This window comes from Ascaphus truei, chromosome 9 (genome assembly GCF_040206685.1).
Source record: "Ascaphus truei isolate aAscTru1 chromosome 9, aAscTru1.hap1, whole genome shotgun sequence".
Lineage (NCBI taxonomy): Eukaryota > Metazoa > Chordata > Amphibia > Anura > Ascaphidae > Ascaphus > Ascaphus truei.
Window position 1 is genome coordinate 49,696,374 of NC_134491.1, and position 20,832 is coordinate 49,717,205.

General features: G+C 40.3%; 1 protein-coding gene across 5 annotated transcripts in view; it reads left to right on the forward strand.

Annotated features, from left to right (window-relative positions):
- The first annotated feature begins 616 nt into the window (after positions 1-616).
- PELI2 (pellino E3 ubiquitin protein ligase family member 2) overlaps positions 617-20,832 on the forward strand; it is a 63,905-nt gene continuing 43,689 nt past the window's right edge. For 2 of the 5 annotated variants that reach the window (XM_075614751.1, XM_075614752.1), the window contains exon 1: positions 617-1,462. In XM_075614751.1, the coding sequence (XP_075470866.1) occupies positions 1,386-1,462 (77 nt within the window). In that variant the 5' untranslated portion in view covers positions 617-1,385. The remainder of the gene's footprint in view (positions 1,463-20,832) is intronic. The other 3 variants (XM_075614753.1, XM_075614755.1, XM_075614756.1) reach the window with 2 other exon arrangements.

Here is a 20,832-nt window from a genome sequence, read left to right on the forward strand (position 1 = left end):
CCTGTTGGTGGCCCTTGAGGTCTGGAGTTGGCCACTGTTTTTCAGGATATACCTGCTTCATCACTAGTGGCTCAGCCTGTGCTGAAGCAGGGATATCCTTTAAACCAGACCTATTGGTGGCCCTGGAGGGCTGGAGTTGACCCCCCCCAACCCCCCTCCGCCGAGAACTATGGCATTGTTATACAACCCATCTGACATGCCCAGGGAGACAGCATATTGGCGCAAACGCTACAGCCAAACAAAAACAGAGCGGCCCCTTTAAAAGCTCCCATTCCCTTACTCTATGTTTACATAACAGTGAGGACGCGTCCACTTGTGTGAAGCCGCCGGGGGGGAGAGGGGTATCTTGTAAAACATACACCCCCATAATGTGGTTTATCCGTTAAAAAAAAGCCAAATAAAGGAAAAGACACAACAAAAACTCTACATGATATGTATAGCTGCCGGTATATATGTAGCAAGGGGATTTCTGACCAAAAGTGAAGATACTTCCCCCCCTTCTAAACGGTGACTAATGGAGTGTTCTGTTGCCACGGCACTTGGAGAGCAGCGGGGTCCCATTTGTTGCCGTTGTCTAGAGAGGGGGGGAAAGGAGGAGGAGTGAGAGATAGAAGGAGGAGGGCTTGTCTCGCCTCACGGAGATCGCGCTCAGTAGAGGAGGAGCGGGGCTGGCGGCAGGAACAGCAGCAGCTTCAGCTTTGCAGCTAGAAGGGCTCGCGGGCTGCCTGTGAGGAGAGAGAGAGAGGGGGGGTGTCCACGCGCAGGAGCGCGAGCTCGGCCCGCTCTCGTGCCAGGTTTGGGCAAGGAGTAGCGATGGTGTGAGGTGTCCTGGTGCAGGATCGCGAGCTCGGCCCGCGCGCTCTCTGTCTCGTGCCAGGCTAGGGCGGGGAGTAGCGATGGTGTGAGGTGTCCTCGCGCCCGGAGCGCGAGCTCACTCCGCCGTTTCCAGAGAGAGAGCGCGAGGACACTGCGTTCCTATTATTATTATTATTGTTGTTGCCGTTGTCTCCGGAGGAAGAGAGAGAGGGGGGGGGGGGAGAGACACGGGACGCTTCGTTGTCTCCGGGGAAGGAAGGAAGGAGGAGGGGGGGAGAGAGAGAGAGAAGAGAATCTGCGCCACAGTGACAGGGTGTGAGGAGTCAACGGGAAACCTCCCCCACACCGGGTCACCTCCCCCACAACGGACACCGGGTCACCTTATCTTGTGTGGTGGCTTTTAATTTTTTTTTTAACCTTCGCCATTACTATTATTATTATTATTATTATTTTATGACCTCGGTTGGAATCGCGGTGACGGAGGGGCCCAGGCGCTCCCGGCGGATATTTGTATTGCGGTGACGGAGGGGGGTGGGGGAGGTGGTGGAAATCGGTTCTTCTTCTCCTCCATGTTTTCCCCGAGTCAGGAGGAGCACTGCGCCCCCCATAAAGAGCCCATCAAATACGGAGAGCTGGTGGTGCTGGGGTGAGTCACAACAACAGGCCTGCTGTCACTGTCGCATCATGTCTGTATCATCTCCCCCCCCCCCGGGTCAGGGGTCACCGCAGGGGGAGGCACGAGCTCCTTCACCCCTCTGCCAGCGAATAGGTTGCTCTTTTAACCCTGTTGAATGTAAAGGGGGGCCAGAAATTTGGCATCCCAGGGGTTAAGCAACACCCTCTCCCAGCATCCCCCCCCCCCCCATTAAAATCGTTGGGAGAAAGCCAGCATTTCCTGTCTGAAGCCCACAAACATCTGGAATGTTATTGGTGTGTGTGTGTATATGAATGTGTGTGTGTGTGTATATATATATATATATATATATATATATATATCCCCTGGGGGCATTATCACCTCTACTCCCCAGGGCGATCATGAGAGCATTTAATTATTCGTAATTGATTTTATTTGTAGGTGTTTTGTGTTGCTGCTTACCGTCCCCCTCCATCGGTGACATAAGTCTGTCGTGACTGGGAATTGACCCAAGCGGGGGATATTAGCTGGGATGGAGAAGTGCTGGCTTTTGTTCTCGTCTGTGTGTGTGCAGATGCTGCTTTTAGGGGCAGCATGTTTTAGTGATTATTAACAGCCTCCCAAAGCAAGGGTGTATTGGGGACACTTTGCTTTAGGGGGGGGGTACCTTTGTTTGTGCCTGTTAAACGTTTCTATTAGATGCAGAGGAATATATCAATATTTGATCCATTCTCTGCCTATGGGGCGGATGGATGCCCTTTTAATGTTTCCAAGAGCTTGCGGCCTGCACAGATTTGTGGCCGTGTCAGTGTATTTATGTGCCTGGCTTCTCATGGCCTTCTCACCTACGTCGTAATGAGTTGTTCATTTTTAACCCCATGGCTGCCAGAGGGGTTCAGTTGTACATCTGATTTACTATCCCTTCTTTCGTTGTCTTCTTGAAACATGAGTTGTTCCAAGTTTTATAGACATTTGAAACGTGTTTTCTAACAGACAATGTGGATTCCAGATTAGAACCGGAAGTTTGTGTCTTGAAATCATTACAAGGAACCCAAGAATAGATGCATGGTAGTATGATGCCTAGTCTGAATTACATTTAATATCAATTAAGGGGCCAAAATATCTAGTTTCACTAGTGTTTTTTTTTATTTTTTTAACAACTACATTGAACCCCTCCCACATGCATTGTAGCATTGCAGTCTAGTAACAATCTGATAGTCTTGTTTGTGACCCATACAGAAATACACATCGGATGAGGGGCCACTCTGCATTATAAATTGGTGTTTATTTGTTTGTCTTTAATCTCCTTTGGTACATTATTGCACTTTCTGCAATGTAGAACTCCAAAAAACGTGTAGAATTATATGCTGCAGTGCTTTTTTACTTTATTATTACTGTATTGTTTTTATTAGGCTGATGAGCGTGTTCTTCGTGGCTTTTATCAATAACCCTTGAAATCCAGTCTTTTACAGTAATATGTATTGATGTTTTTTTCTTTTCTAAAGCATATGCGCTGGATAATAAAACCAGGATCTGTCTGTGTATACATACTGATGCCAAGCATCTGTCAGGCTAGGACTTTCTCCATTGTGCCATGTTAGCTGACGTCACTCTCGTGCTGGATACATTTTTCTTCTTTTGTCATTTTCTGTAAACTTTTTGTTCTTGTACAACAATTTATACTAAATGTTGGCAGAGGCCCTACAACCAAGCAAAATACCTAATTAATGTAATAATGGGATGCTGTTAAGATAATTGAGAACTTTTACATGTATTTTGCAGCCTGTGTTTTTCCAGCATCTACCAACAAAAAAAATGCTTTTAGTTCGCTGATCTACTAGTTTGCATAAGTTAATAAACCTTTCTGCTTGCCTTATTTCATTTTGTCAAGTTCTTTCATAATACCGTACATGTATATCCCTATACAAACGGAAGAAAGCATATCCATATTTTATGTGAAATGTGGTGTTGCACAGAATTCAGTTCCAGTTGCTGTACTAATCCTGGAATGTAATACAGTGTAAAGCAATCCCATTTTGATGTCATTATATATTATTGAATTATCTGAAGCAGAGGGTAGCCCTAAGTAGTACAGTACCAAGCTGTTTTTTTTTCTCTGCAGCTACAGTATGTGGTTCATTAGATAGGCAAGCCCAAACGCCCTGTAATACAAATATGTGGCAGTCAACAATTACATTGAATACGACTCATTATACCTATATTCCTAAATGCTTGTTGCAAATTGAAATGCCTCGAAATCATAGTACAGTACTATGGGCCAAATGTACCAAGTGGTGTTCTGTCATAAAATACCTTCTGAAGCTGGAAGTTGCCTTACAGTTTATTAATTGTAATGGACCATACGGTGTCTTCTGGTGCTGCAAAGGATCTTGTGTGGGATAGCATCGGTAACCCAGTGTACTTACCAAGCATGTTGATGCTACTGCATAAATGACCAAATATAGTGCTACTTGTCTCTGGGCTCTTTAAGGCATAGTCCAGTAGTTGGCACTGCTCACATAGGCTAAATCTATTCCATGTCTACAAATGTATGTTTAAAAATAACACTAAACTGTGTTCTCCGTGTGGATTATTTGCCATGGAACTAAAGCTACATATTTCCACATGATTCACAAATGCATCTTAAAAATGTATGTTAAGTGATATATAGAGAGATATGACCATTCTCTAAAATGTCCACGAATAAGTGTGGCCATATTGAATTTATTTTTATGGAGTGCTGAGGATTTGTTCACCAAACTGAAGAAATGTTTTTGTTGTAAGTAATGTTAACCCACAATAGAGATAATGTTCTTAATATAAATCTAGACAAATCATATATGCTTTTTCTTTTAATCAGAGCCTATACATTTTAAATCTATCTCCATTGTCTAAAGTTTTCTTACATTGTAGACATTTTAGTTGAAATGCTAAATCATTTCCGTGCATTTGTCAAGTGAACATGAACTTGCATAAATCCTTCATTCTATGGCTACGGCCCCAGTCAGTGTGTGCGCACGTTGGAGCGCCTTGGCGGTGCGTCCCCCTGCTTCTGCACTGATCAGTGCACTTCAAATTGCTTGTGGCTGGGGCGTGCGGCCATGATATCATGCGGCTGATTTACCCCCATTGGCTGAGCCGCCGCCGTGACAGTCAGCGCTCGGCCGCCACGCCAAAATACAAATTTCTTGTCTTTTGGAAAAGTGGTCGCGTCATCATGCTTTGAGCATGCCCCCGCACACGCTGACTGGGGCCGGCCACATAGAATGCAGTCTCTTTGTTTGCTCAGTGCCCATGGTCGCGTTCACTGGAGATGAGGCCTATGTCATACTTGCTCAATCCATATATCCTGTCCACCCATAAATGGGCAATCCCTTCTATGACCAAAGTGAACTAATTTCAAGGACATGTTTTAATTGTATGGGGTCTCATCTATTTAAAAAAAAAAACCACTTTATCCCACTGTAACAATATGTTTTATTTGAAGTTGAGACTTGGGAGGGGTTTAATTTCCTCTTGTTGCTCACTTTTGTGTGATCTGCAAGAACTTGTCCCCTCATCTCCCCCTTATCTTTATTGGCTCTCTGATAAGTACAGGGTGGGATAAGGGGAAAGAAAACACTGGGTTGATAAACACATTCACATTCAGAGGCCCCTTAGAAATTTAGCTTGTAACACCTTTAAAAAAATAATAGAAAGAGTCGGGCTGCTCTCATTTTTGTTATGTTAGATTTGTTTAGAGAAGCCAGTTAAACAGTGTGTGTGCTTCTGGCTGTTTTTTTTTTTTTTTTATATGTTTTCAGAAGATCTAAGCATACTACTTGTAAAGAAGTGCTTCAGCTGTATATAAGCACTGCAAACTGTGACAAATGCATTTATCTGTACTAATAAAATACTGCTTTCCTGAATTAATCACTACAAACATTTCATAAAATATAATCTTTTATTGTATGTAATTTGTAAAACTTTGTTTAGCTATTCACATAGCTTTTTGTATAAGTCCCCGGCGCTAGTGAGTTAAAGTCCACAGTACCATTTTACTCTGTGCCCAGGACATACTTGAAAACGAGAGGTAACTCTCAATGTATTCCTTCCTGGTAAAATATTTTATAAATAAATGATCCAAAAGACAGTCCTTGATGGAAAATACAGTCCTGGCAATGGGTGGATTAACCAATATAGTTCAGAGTGGCTTTGATGGTCTTCAGAATGTGCTCCAGATGGTCTCTGTAATAAATAAAAAAAAGACACACCAATTGCGCAGTATGTAAAGAACCACAGCCCTGACTAGGATGGAAACAACCCTAACTTACAAGAAAAGATCTTGTGCAATCAAGGGAGAGAATCTGTACTGCGCTGCATGTCCACCTCGACATCCACGAACCCCACGTGGTTGAAACGGGGTGATTTCCCTTGTACTTGGTGGTGCCCTCAGGAATCCAGCATGAGCCGCCACAGCAAGCGTGTAGAGAAATGAACACAGCCTAGTGTAAAAACGTACTTACTTTATTACATACAAATAAACATACTACCAACACTTTTCGTATTGGTAGCGAATGTGGCCAACGGATGCCGTCCGCAACCTGCTTCACTCCGGCTAGAACGGGGGACCCACACAGTCGTGCACTACTCTCCGATTGATGACGTCAGCAGCGCGGGTCACTCTCGAGCGCCGGAAAGGTTCAGCAGTGGAGGCATACACGTGGGATACTAAGCTCCTCCTCCCTACGCGTTTCGTGACGTTATGTCACTTCCTCAAGGGATGTGGGAGCTTGGTGAATGAACTCATTAAATATACAGTGTAATTGATAGACTTGCCCACTAATGGGCGTGCAACTTAAGATTGACAGATCAAGAAGGACACAAGCTGGCTGACAATATTACAAGAAAGCTGCTGGGGTTTTGTGTACCTTCACTGCCATATCTATCATAAAAACAACATTAGAACATTAAAAAATATAAACAATAAAAGGATATTGTGGTGGTTACTTACTATCCTTTCTAAATAAGATTTGCCAACTTTTCTTTTTATTACAACTACTGTATTGTGTTACAGCAAAATTTAGGCCTCTGGAAAGGACATCAAGTTCTACTTTTTGGAGGTGGGTGTCACTTAAGTTAAATACGTTACTTTTTACCAGTCCCTTCCTCTGTCTGATCTTTTTTTTTTTTTCTCTCTTTCTCTTCCTTGACCCTCCTCTCTTTCCTCTGACTCTTCTGTTCTTGACCTTTTCTTTTCTTACTGGGTTTTGTCTCCCTGGTTGGCCCCTGGGGCCTCTCCACCGTTCTTGAAATGGTGCTCGGCCCTGTCGATGGTCTAAAAAAGAATTTTGTCTAAAGTTAGTTACATCATGGGGTCTATCAATCGGGGATCTGTCCCTATAGTGATGATTGGTAAAATGGTGATCAGCGGAGTGGCTCCCATTGTCAATAAAATTAGTTTTCTCGTACTGAATTCCTTTCTTTTTATTCCTATTAGGATGGGGTGTTGGGTTAATGTTAGATTTCTCTTTAAGAGGCTTTCCACCCTTTACCTCCTTCACTACAATGTCGGATTTTTCACTTTTAGTGGAGTCAATCCTCTCTCTAGGGTTAATTTCAACAGGAACTGCCTCATGCCATCTGATCTCTACTTCACTGATTGTAATTACTTTCTCTGTTTTCCAATTTCTCTGTCTATTTTCTTCATAGTCGCGTTTATCTCTTGCAAATTTTTTAAGTTTTGTAAGCTTAACTTCCTTTTTGGTTTTATCCAATCTTGAAATTACCTTGTCTTCTAATAATTTGTATTCTGACAGCTCCATAGAAGGTTCTAGCTGTTCCTTGATAAGGTTAATTTCTTTATCCAGACTCTCTAAAGTACTGGCTCTATGCTTAATAAGTAATAGCATATGATCCACCGAACAAGTATCCAATATAAAATTCCCCTCCTTTAAAAACTTCTCATCATCTTGATCTGAGGTGGGGGGCTTCAAAACCTTGAGCCCTCTAGGTATTCTTTCTTGATCAAGATATTGCTTGAGTGTATGGGTTTCCCAGACTTGTCTCATTTCTAGTGTTAGGAGTTTCTCTAACTTAGTGAATAATGTGTCAAGACTCTCCTTATCAGGATCCATAGGATCATTAATAGTGAAAAAACTTTCTAAATTAAGCCCTCTTAAAGCCCTATTAGTAAAAAGTGCCATTGTGATTTAGATGGATCAGCTGTTGAGAGAGTGATAGAACAAACAAAATAGACTACAAACTAACTAATAACGCTCTCTATCAGCGCTTGATCCAATTGGCGATTGTGATAGTTGACATCAAACAAAATGTGCGTGATATAACAATAAGGGAAACAACAGCTGCCAAGGGGACAGCAAACAATAGACAGTTCCAAATCCAAATCTATGACTTCAAACCTCTCCATTGTGGGATTAGATTTATTTATTTTCTCCCCCAGTTCTTCTTGGCAATGCTTAAATATTTAATCACAGAATACGTACGTATTCCTTCTCTGAGAACATGCAGCAGCCATTATTTTTCCAGCTCCAAAAAAAATGAATTCCAAGCCATAGTGATCAATGCTGTAACACAATACAGTAGTTGTAATAAAAAGAAAAGTTGGCAAATCTTATTTAGAAAACCATACTTTTCAAAAGACTGCATGTAAAAAATGTTTCACTGTAATGTTTTAGAAACATACAAAACTATGTACTGTTACCGAACATCTCAGAAGCCTCTGTACTGTATAGAGAAATTTTGGCCTACTCTTTCATTTCAACACAGTTTTAAGCAATAATCGTTCCTTTCGAGTGCATATCCTATTTGTTGATTTGAGAGCTTGAAGTGTTCATCCTGCTAAGCTTTTATACCAAGCAATGATTACATTGATCTTTTTGCATATAATTGTATTTTACGTGTTTAATTCATTTCACGTTAGAGAAATCGGAATGTAATATAATTTTTGGGGACAGCCAGTGTGAGGCCTAGCAAAATATATATTTTTTCTTTTCATGCTACTGTACATACTACTAGTTCTCTGCTCACCGACCTATATAAACTGTGTATTTTATTCTTGCAAAATTTGCCCAAAACCTAATAGATATCTACTATTGTCTATGAGTGAGAGAAGAAAAGAAGCTTTATCTGAGTAGATTAAAGCGGCAATCTAACTCCCCATTTTTAACAGGATTGGAACCAGGGGGTCCTTTTGAGCTGACCAATGCTTTTTCCAGCCCTTTGGATCCCTCACGTTCCCTAGATCAGGGTTGGCCAACTGCAGTCCTCAAGGACCATCAACATTTTTTTTTAATGAATACAGAATTGAAGCAGGGGGTCTCTGGAGCTTAACCCCAATAATTTCAGCTCTGGCGACTCCCTGCTTCCGAAGGTATTCCTCTGTAGGTGGTGTCGGTAGGCACTCCCGGGTACACTATATCTTTGCTTTTCAAAGCCGCAGGCCAATAGGAAGCCGTGATATTATCCGGTTCAACAAGATACTTGCTGATGAAATTACCGCTATTCCAGGTTTTTAAAGGGGATTTAAATGGCTGTCCAATAGGAAGTCGAAATCTATGTTGCAGCTTCCTATTGGCCTAAGAGTTTGCTGCCATTTTGTTTCAATGATGGATATTTAAACCTTGTAACGTCACCAGTAAGTATCTCTGGAACCGTGGGGGGTCCCCGGAGCTGAAAATATTGACGTTTAAAAACAAAAAACAGAATTAAAAAAAAAGAAATTTAAAAAAGGGCGTAATAGGACAATTGAGACATATGTACATAGCTTTGAGTATAGTAACGCAAAGGAGCATTCCAACAAATTGTAATTTTATTTGTATCTATGAGGGGGGTCTCCGGAGCTGAGTCGTGTTCATTTTAGCTCTGGAGGCAGCCTACTTCCCGAGATACTTGCATCCATAGGTGCTTCATGATTCTTATATTTCCAGCAGCATGCGGGCCAATAGTCTTCCTATTGGCTCCCGTGCAGCGGGAGATTTTAATCCTCCGTATTCTTCACCCAGCTGGGAATGCTACTGCAGTATCTAACGAGGCAAGTATCTGGTTAAGTAGGGGGATAAAATTAACGGGGTTCAGCTCCAGAGACACCCTGCTTCCTACCTAGCTGAGAAGAAAAGAAAAAAAACACTCTAGACAGAATAATTTTTTTTTTAAAGATCACAATTTTTCTTGCATCGCTATTAGAACAGGCAGGCAGCAATGACACAAATAAGCAGTAGGTTACAAAATAAGACTCAACACACAATTGGGTCCCTATTTTGATGCACATTACTTTATGACCTATTAATAATTGAAAGCACATAAATAACTATGCAGACTGATCTGTAGAGCAGGTTTTTGTATGTGTTTCTTTACTTTATAAGCAGTGACAGTTTACCTTGTGAGGCACAGAAACACTTTATTTTTCACAAATTCCTGTCCCAAGCCATTTATTTGCGTTTTCCACTATAATTATATCAGATTTATACTTTTAAATTTTTTTCTCTACCGTAAAAAAAAATCAAATCTTGCAAACCTTCAAGACTCTTAGTTTCCAACAGCATAATAATATTCTCTGAGGATTAAAGTAATTGACTTTGTTTTATGGCCCAGACGTATCATAGTAATTGAGCATATTGTTGGGCCAATTTTATAATTATGGGAGTAAATAATACATTTCGGAACTAATAAGTCTCAAGATTGCTCCACAGAGAGAAACATTAACAGCTTCACTGCTAAAGTGAATGGTCCGCAGTAGTTAATTGGTTTCATGGTATAGGAAGAACAGAGGCACTGTTGTAAGAATGGGTTTTATTGGTTACAGTGTATTCTAGAATAGTGAACAGACAGAATTGTCAGGATGCAGCTGCTTTTAAAAAGCAAAGTGATAGATATACAGGGATGCCAAGGAATGCAGAGAACCAGGAAAATCTGAGATTCTCTGTACAGGGAGACGCCCTGTTCTACATTAACACGATCTTTGTACAGGAAAAAAACATAATTGCAATATGCTCCTAACTGTCTTAATTCTTATCTTGGCAATCATTTATTGGTATGAGATGTTGCTTGATTATGTATTGCCCCCTTGACTCGTCACTACTATAGATGATAATTTTATGAGATTGGAGTAATATATATATATATATATATATATATATATATATATATATATATATATATATATATACGTATATACACACATTGTTATATGTTCTGTTTTTTCTTTATTGAAGGGTTTATGAATTGGTTTCACATTGGAAATTGTTTTGTCAGCATGGCATGTGAATACACTATCACAGCAATTCTGCACGGCTTCTTTACCAATTTGCACACTATCTTCCTTGTTCCTAGTGTTATGAAGAAAAGTAAAATATCCATGTGGTGGGAGAGACAGACTTTGGATATGGGTCCCTTCTGTGTCTTTCATTCTGACTGTTTGTTTGCTTTTGGGCCCGTCTGTGTATTTATCACAATGACCAGAATTTAGCAGATCAATCTCTAAAGCACAGATTGGCAGACATCTGCAGCCAGCCCAGAGGTCACTGTGCACCATTCACTGGTGTTAAACTCTGTAATGGAAAGACAAACACATTATGCATGCTGCCAGCTCTTTGAGAACACCTATGAGTTTATTCATGGGTCTGTATACTAATATATAGATGAATATTTCTCAGATCCCAATATGGTTTTTTGTGTGCTTTTGTTACATGAAAATGACCATACTACTTTTCTGTTCCTCATCCTATGTGGCTGACATTATTTGGGATGCATCGTGTATGTAAATTGAAGCAGACAGGTCAAAATCGCTCATAAAGTAATGAGATAATGTGCATGATTATGAATGGTGTTCCACAGCGCTTGGTGACTTATGTCTCCTGGGCTCGAGCGCAGATGGTTTAATTAACCTCTTTGTTTCTTAAGTAGCCTGCTTCGCTGTCTTTATCTCAATTCAGAGCTGGAGAAGTGATCAGAGTATTTTCACTGAGCGCAGTTTATGTTGCAAATTCATAGCAGCACTGAAATGACACATTCAACTCCGCAGTTTTGTAAGTACAGTATGTCTAGCAGTGTGTTAGGATAAAGAAACGGCTTATAAGTTTGTAAGAGTGCCTTATGCTTTTTAGCAGGTATGCTGAAAAAGATAACATACCTGTTAACTGCTTCTCCCCCCCCCCCCCCCATTCCTTTTAGAGGGACACAGGAGAAGGGGTGACCATTTTGCATTTCTGCGGGGGCATGTTTTTCTGTACTCATAGCGGCATAACCCAAGTCAAACCCTTCCAAGTCATCTTTTGTGTTTGTATGTTCGCATACAAAAATTATTTAAATGCATGTAAATATGGGGGGAAAAAGACCAGATTTTAAATCTTCTATTCAAATATATAGACTGGTCATTGAATGCACAATTACGACTTATCCAGGTCTGTCGGACTTGTATAACATTATAAGTTGGACATCAAGCTATAAGTTGTTCAATACTTGTGAATAATTTCACCTTATTATGCCACTAAAGTTTATCCATTTCTAAACAAGCCCATATTAAGGGGAGCAAATGACATACTAATGAATATGGATTATTTACTTATTTTCTCAGGCAGAGCAAAGTAAACTGAAAGTTATGAAGTATCTCTGAAATAAATCCTATGGGGGGGGGGGGCTTTTCTTAGTTCTAATTAACTTTTCAGAGGGTTTCAAAATAATGTACATTATAAAGTCTAAATACATTTATGGTACTTGGAGACCTTAAGGAAATGTAGGTGTTGCACTTTGGCTGCCTACTTCTGATATCATAAAGCCTTTATTGCAAGTTGATAGTTTTGGAAAGCATGATTATTACATGACCGGCTATAACACATAGGCGAGAGAGAACAGCCGTACAGAACTGCTTAATGTTTCCAAATCTGTATGAGACTGCCTGTTCTTTATTTGGACAAGTTATTTGTGAGTCATGCTTAGAAATGGTTCTAAGCTTTATACTGTTTGTCATGTGACTTCTTTAAACCTTTCATCTGCTGTAGGTATGAGATGGTCTCTAATAAGGACCTAGGTCTCCTTCAAGCAAAGTCACTTTAGGACATCTGATCTCCTACATCGTTATGCACAAAGCTGTGAATATCATCAAAGGGTTTCACTTTCTCCAAAGGAAGGGCTTCACACGCCTTTTTTTTTTTTTTTTCATTCAAAATAATCATGTAAAATCTATTTACATGTTACAAGTGTATTGGCAATTCTTAACCTCGCACCTCGGGTAGTAGAGACCAGCTAAAAATAAGTTCACAAACACACAACCCTAGCAATCTCATTTTTGGAACCCCTGAGCCCCCACAAAATATATATGTATATACAGTAAGTATCAAAAAGGAGAGCTACTGAGCGTGGCAAATGTATACAACAAGCGATAGAGAAGCCCAATGCTACATCCAAGATGACACAAATACACACTAAAATAGTTATATATTCTCTTGAAGAAACTGGCCAAAATTACTGCTGGCAAATATTCAAACCCTGTCGGCCAATGCATCAATGACAAAAACGGACATAAAATTACAGACGTGGAAGCTAGATTAGATGGGTGGTGTGAACATTTTGAAGAGCTGCTTAATCGACCCCCTACTATCACAGGTGACATTGAAAATCCGAATATGCTTACTCATGGGCCATACAACATTTGCGACACCCCTCCAACCAGAATCGAAATTGCCGCAGTCATCCATAAACTTAAGAACAACAAAGCTCCAGGGGATGATGGTCTGTGTGCTGAATTTTTCAAAGCTGGTGGAGTTCATGTTATTGGCGCTATGGAGGATATTCTCGCACTTATTTGGGAAAAAGAACAAATCCCAAAAGAATGGGAAATTGCGCTGCTGCTGCTGCCCCTACACGAAAAAGGTGCAAGAAGTGATTGCAAAAATTACAGCAGAATCTCCTTGATCAACCTGGCGTATAAGATACTGGAAGCCATAATACTAAATCGCATAAAAGACGGACGACAAAAGAACACGTGAAAATCGGGCCGTTTTTAGAGCGGGAAGAGAACGTATTGACCAAATTAGTGCCTTCCGATAGGTATTAGAGCTGCGACAAGAGTTCAGGCAACCAACTTACATAGCCTTCCTAGACTTTACTGCCACCTTTGATAGACTTCATAGAGGAGGCTTGTGGAACTTACTAAGACTTGATGGAATACCTAATAAATGATGTAGCATAATTTCAGCCCTTTACCGCCTCCACATCCTGCAAAATAAAAGCCTACAATGAGGAAAGTGGTGAATTTGGAATTAATTCCGGAGTTATGCAAGGGGGCGTTTTATCACCAACTTTATTCAACATTGGAATCAATGCTGTCCTGCCAAAAACATTGGATAATCAGCCGGGAAGTGTGATCGTTTATCCAAATAACTTTGTACTGACAGATTTTAACATTTGCTGACGACATTGCTCTGATCACAGACTCATTGGACTCGTTACAGGGCATGGTGGACCGAGTGACAAACGAGGCCCGTAAACTAGGCCTAGTTTTGGGCAGTAGTAAATCCAAACTTTTAATGTGCTGCAACCACCTAGTTGACCCAACGATCCACATTCAAAATGACCCCATCGAGACTGTAGACCACTTTACCTACGTTGGAAGCAATATTACCGTTAATGAAGACATCACATCAGAAATAAACGCTAGAATACAAAAAGCTACAATTGCGTGAGGCTCACTTAAGAAACTTTGGGCCTGTAAATGCTTAAAGACAAAAGTCCGCATTTACAAAGCTGTTATTCTACCGACTTTTTATTATACGGTTGTGAAATCTGTCTGGTAAAGGTGACACACCAACATAAAGTGGACTTATTCCAAAATCGGTGCCTGTGCCGACTAACAAAAACCAAATATACTGATGGGATGTCCAATACGGAAATTCAACGAAAATGCGACGTTTCTGAAAATGTCGGCCATTATAGAACATAGACGGTGGTGTTGGTTAGGCCACAGATTGCGGATGCCGACACATAGAATTCCAAACATAACCCTAATGGCTGAACCTGGTCTGACCTTGGAAACGACTGAAGGTTGGCGTTAGGCTTACAACATTGAGATATTTTAAGCGAAAAGCTGAGGACCTGGTTATGCGCCCTTTCAACCTTGGCCAAAGAACATTTAATGACTGGTTATACCACCTAACAACTCTAGCCCAAGATCGCAAACAATGGAGACAAATTTCAGTGGAAGTCGCCTATACCCACCCTGGGTGAAGAGACGTAAAAAAAATGTTTTTCGTGGAAAAAGGGTAATTTATTTGAACCCTTTGGCCAATGCATCGTAAGCCTGCAAGCCACGTCAAGGCAGACCCAGTTTGCAGGTCCTAACACTACCAGATAAAATACTAATATACCTCTATTAGAATTAAAATTCTCACGTACCTCTATTAGGAGGGAGAGACTAACATTGGATCTATATCCAGCAGAATGAAAAAGACCTACTGACTTGGGAAGGGGCGGGCTTAACCTGGGAAGGAGGAGCCACTAACCTCCAACAGCTGAGTCAGCAGGTCTTTTTCATTCTATTGGATATAGATCCAATGTTGGTCTTTCTCCCTCCTAATAGAGGTACATGAGAATTTTAATTCTAATAGAGGTATATTAGTATTTTATTTGCTAGTGTTAGGACCTGCAAACTGGGTCTGCCTTGACGTGGCTTGCAGGCTTAAGATGCTTTGGCCAAAGGGTTAATTAAAGTAAATGACCCTTTTTTTCAAGATAAGTATTTTACTCTGTATTTTTGTCATATTGGATGTAGCATTGGGCTTCTCTGTCGATCGGGTAGTATGTTTCATGCATCTGTAGCTTTAGAACAAATATGGCAGTTCAGCATTGACGTTTCTGTACCCAGGCAAGACAAAAATCAGTACAGGAGCAAAAACGTCATTGATTCGTGATGTGGTTTGTTCTACAGATGTCAGCCTTGTCTGTTTTCTCTACCACCAGGAAATGCCACATGGATGATTTGCAGCACCTGCCTTGTTGAAATTTACTAGGAAATGTGGGATGTTTATAATTACTCATTGTACTCAAATGTCAGTTAGCAGCTACTAGCAGACACTGTTCTTTAACTTTTCAGTGCTCAACGTTCCAGCAACGTATTGCTGTGTAGTTCTTTGTTGGTTGAATAACTAGTTTTATTTTTGTGGGACCAAGGGAAAAAAACATCAATTGTCCAAAGGACATTACAATCTTGTTCTGAGGCACAAGAAAATCAATGTCACACTCGTAACTTCAGCAAATAATTAGGATTATTTGACCAACAGGCTACTAAAAAGTCTTGATCTTACTATGGGGCTTGGCTATATGTCCATTTAATTAAAAGAATTACATTTTAATAAGTTCCTCCCTGCTCACGTTTTTCTGTTGGCTTGAAATCTCATAGAAATCCTGACCGGTAGCTGGCTGATATGCGACTAGCTTTAGTCTGTTAGGGTGTGCCATCAAATTGTCCATTCTCCATTCTGCAGAGCACAAAGTATATGCAACTAGGAGTGCCTTTTTGTGAGAGATTCCTGAAGTAGAACTACATACAACTGGTGTTGATCTTAAAGCTGCAGACCAAGCAATATCCTCCTCCCATGTGGTGTGGTTTTTTTCTTTTCTTCAGTTCTGTACGGTGAGAAAATACTTGTAGCATTTTTTTTTTAAATATAACTTTGAATTACATTTCTATTAACATTTTTACTGTAACAAGCATTTTTTGTTACTATAGCAACCATTTACAAAGTCACAACCCTATCCTCTTCTGAAACAGGCTCTGGCACACCCCTTTTTGTGCCCTGCCCCCTCTAGCAGTGCACCAATCGTATCTAGTGCCTACCTGGTCACATTGTATTGTATGTCTTTATTTATATAGCGGCAAAAGTGGACTCAGCGCTTCACAAAGAATACAGTACAGGGAATTATAATACAATAAGTGCAGCAAAAATCAGACAATAGCAAAGGAAAACCCTGCCCTGAAGAGCTTACAATCTATGAGGTTTGTTGGGAAACTTAGAGAGAGCAGGTGAGGGAATAAGTGCTGTAGATGGGTGTGCTTGGCCACAATGGGCGGTATAAGTGACTGTGCGACAGTAGCCATGAGTGCAGGCTTTTGGGATGTTTGATTTGTGGGGCAAGTTTTAAGGTTAGTCAGTGTTAAATGAAAAAGCTAACGCCATTTACAGGGGAAGAGATGGCAGGGAGGCGTAGGTGAGATCAGGTGTGTATGTCTGGGTTCAGGCTTGTGGGAGATCCCCAGCAGCAGGAAGGAGTAGATAGAGGATTTGTGGGGGTGTTTTTTATTGAGGGGTAAAGAAGTTGTTGGGAGAGAGGTGCATAAACAATGGTGCAGTGGGGAGTGGGGATGTTGGAGAGAACAGGGATGTTCACAAAGGAGCGAGGAAACAGAAAAAGAAATAGGGAGGGCATAGTGAGATACAGAGGAGAGACTGGTCAGGTATTGGAGGCTAGGAAGAGTACAAAGAATCACCGCTTTTAGAAAGAAAAGTTCTCACAGTTGTAAAGTTGTTGTTCAGAGTTCAGATCCTCCTCAATCTTCACTTCCAATTTCAACTCCAAGATTAACTCTGCTACACACTTTGATGTTACACAGCCATATGGCTCACAGCCAAAGTATCCTGCCTTAAGTATGCAAAAACAAAGCCACATTGACTAATAATTAAGGGAGGGGTCTGCCTAATCAACAGACACACCAAATTGTTAATTAAATTTTAGGATCTTGCAAATTGATGGTAGAATCCAGTTCACACATACCAATATTAATACATTTTAAAATCTGTAGCAATTGATAGTAGAATCCAGTTCACACATACCAATATTAATACATTTTAAAATCTGTAGCAATTGATAGTAGAATCCAGTTCACACATACCTGTTTGAAGAAATAAGTCAGAATGTTAGTCCAGATATTCAGAATGCATCCATGATTAAAGATATAGAAACATCCAGGGATTATAACTCCAAGATTAACTCTGCTACACACTTAAATGTTACACTTTGATGTTACACATGATCTTCCCCACAGAACTTTGCATCTTTGGTCCTTTTCTGCTGCACTGACAGTCATTTAGGGAACCCCTGAGCCGAATCGTCGCTGATCGATCACAGGAGAACGGATCGATCAGCAACTTGGCTAATTACTTATTGTGTGGTATTGATGCACATATTAAAGGGAAAAATAAATACAATGAAAAAAAAACCGACACTTGGACTGCTGCTTTAAAGCACAGTTTCTCTTTGCTTTCCTCATTACTGCTTCATCCTTTGCACAAGTAACCCTGTTACTGCTAACCGCTCAGTGAGTGCTAGATTTGTACTCTAGTGAAGTTTGTACCCATGAATTTCTGTCTGCATTTATTTTTTGTTTTTCTTAGGGAAACCTCATCCTGGTAACCTTTCTACTGATCATGTGCACTGTAAATAAATAATAGACAAGGTTTTCACATTTGTACTTGGTCATTACATTTTAAATGTAACTTTATCACATAGAATTAGGAAGGTACTGTACATGACCTTACAGTATATCCAGTGACGCAGTGATTTTTATACCAAATGCTGTCATGTCAAGGTTTAGCTTACTGTATCCCAACTACCCATATCGGAATAACATGGAACATACTTTGTAATAAATTAGGCACCCTCAAGATGAACCTTAATCTGATATTGTAATAGTGTTCTAGTTTTGTAATGGAAAAGTACATTATTTGTATAATTTGGAGTATGAAGTAGCACATCATGCTTGTAAGTAAAGAAACACTTATTTCTATATTTTTGTATTCCTTCTTGTGACATAATAAAAACATAATTCAAAACCTTGAATTGTACTAAATACACAGTAAGGCCATGTGCTATCTGTGTTCTTTGTAATTTTTGGTGTTGTACAGAGTTAGGAGTTAGGATTTTGGCGCGGTTACCTCTCTGAATATTCATCCTCACGTCCACGCGGCGCGCTCATGCACGCTTTCCCAAGCTTTTGGTGCTTGGAGACAATGGAAAGTCTTGAGCGCAGAGCTGGGTCCTGCTCTGACCGATTTGGGGGGGGGGGAGGGGGTGAGGTAAGAGAGAGAGCTGCATTGTACATATTGATGGACATTTTCAGTCATAAGTTCTTGTCCTGTGGAGCATTTAGGCCCATTTTTACTGGGCAGTGCTATTCCATAACATATTTCAGAACCTCTGTAATATCACCGCTTAGTAAATATGGCCCAAAGTCTTAGTTTAGATGCTTGGTGTAAATGAGCTTGCAATTGAAAACAATTTTTCATTTGAAACTAAAAGTAAAAAAATTCTTTTGATTTCCTCGTACCTTTCCTATTTGAATGTTTTTACAGTTGTTGTTTTATTTTTAAACCGATATTAGTTTAATGAGAACATTATCATTGATCGTTATTTTTCTAAGACACTTGTGTTTGAACTTTTTTTTTTTTGCTGGGTTTTATTTATTTGAGCTTTGTGAAATAAACTAGATTGTTCTTCCACAAGAAGGCTGTGACCTGATTTCCAGAGTCTGCAGCAATTAACAACACCTCCTCCCCATCATATTGACTTGTACCGACCGGACTGGCCAACTCCTGTCCTCAAAGTCCACAAACCGGTTAGGTTTTAAGGCTATCCCTGCTTCAGCACAAGTGACCAAGTCCAAATGAGGCTGGGATATCCTTAATATCTGACCTGTTGGTGGCCTTTGAGGACTGGGACTGGCCACCCCTGTTATAGCCAGTGTGATGATGGGAAGCTTATTTACACGTTTGATATATATATTCCAGCGTACTAAAATACACATTTTACCGGACATGAAAACATTGGCCTACATTGATTAATATTAAATGCAGACTGCACAACAATTACTAAAAGCTAAAAATAGGATAAAGAAAGGGGGATGATATATCCGCACGTGCGCACACGTTTGTATCATGGTGTGTAACAGATACACCACATCAAAATATTTTTCTGCTTCCAAAATAAATGACTAATTTTAACAGCAATCAGAGAAGTGATACATTCGGGTTAGAGAAGAAAGAACTTGATCAGGAATAGAGCAGAACTATTCCTGAAAGGTTTTTCTCTAACCCGACTCAATCACTCCATTGATTGCAGTTAAAATTAGTCATTTATTTTGGAAGCAGTAACAGAAGCAGAACAATATTTTGATGTGACCAGTTTTCGTCATTGGATTAGTGACTTGCATCCTTATGCCTTTGGTCAAATTATTTTTGCTTGGTATATTTGAGTAGCATCATTATGTTTTGCATCTAATACAATAATATATGTAAAAACAATAGAAATCAGGTTACGGTTCTTCAGCAAGCATTAGAATGAAAGGATTTTTGAGGAAAGGGCTGATTTTGAAGTTTGAGTTAACTATATGGAGAGCGTTCTTTGGCTTACACGTCTGTGTATATATTGCATATAATATATTTAAACATTTGCAATTGCAGTGTTTCTTAGTTTTTAATAAACATTACAGGATAAATGGAATAGCAAACAGGAAAAATTAGAGCGCTTGACTGTTTAATTAACATTGAACGCATTATCGTCATTCAGCCAACTGGATATCTACCATGTGCTTAAACCACTTATCCCGAAACACGCTGAAAAGGTTTTGGCTCCAGCTCTTGTGACAATCCAAAGAGGATGTTAATGGCAGAGCTAGCTAAAATGCTGGCAGACTCGCTGGCTGCATCTGTACAACATAAGGCTGCAGGGCTCTTCCAAACACCAGCATGTAATGAAAATGTCCACATGTTTGGGAAGTGAGGCCTTTCTGAAGGGAAGAGTGTCAACGATGCCAGAGGGTTTTGCAACACTGAACAAGTTTCAAATGAAGTCTTGTTAAATTGGTCTCCCTGTCATGATCACGTTTAGGTTATTCCTTGCATAAACTTGCAATTCCTAAATATAAATAATTTCACTCTGAAATGTAAAAATATTTTGAAATATAAACCTAGTGTAATATTTGACATTGTTAAAAAGTGTGTGTGTGTTCTGACTTGTGCATATACAGGCATACCCCGGTTTAAGGACACTCACTTTAAGTACACTCGCGAGTAAGGACATATCGCCCAATAGGCAAACGGCAGCTCACGCATGCGCCTGTCAGCACGTCCTGAACAGTAATACCGACTCCCTACCTGTACCGAAGCTGTGCGCAAGCGGGGAGACTATAGAGCCTGTTACAAATGCGTTATTTACATCAGTTATGCACGTATATGATGATTGCAGTACAGTACATGCATCGATAAATGGGGAAAAGGTAGTACTTCACTTTAAGTACATTTTCGCTTTACATACATGCTCCGGTCCCATTGCGTACGTTAATGCGGGGTATACCTGTACACAGTGGCTCCATAGCGGTGATCCTGCTTGGGAAA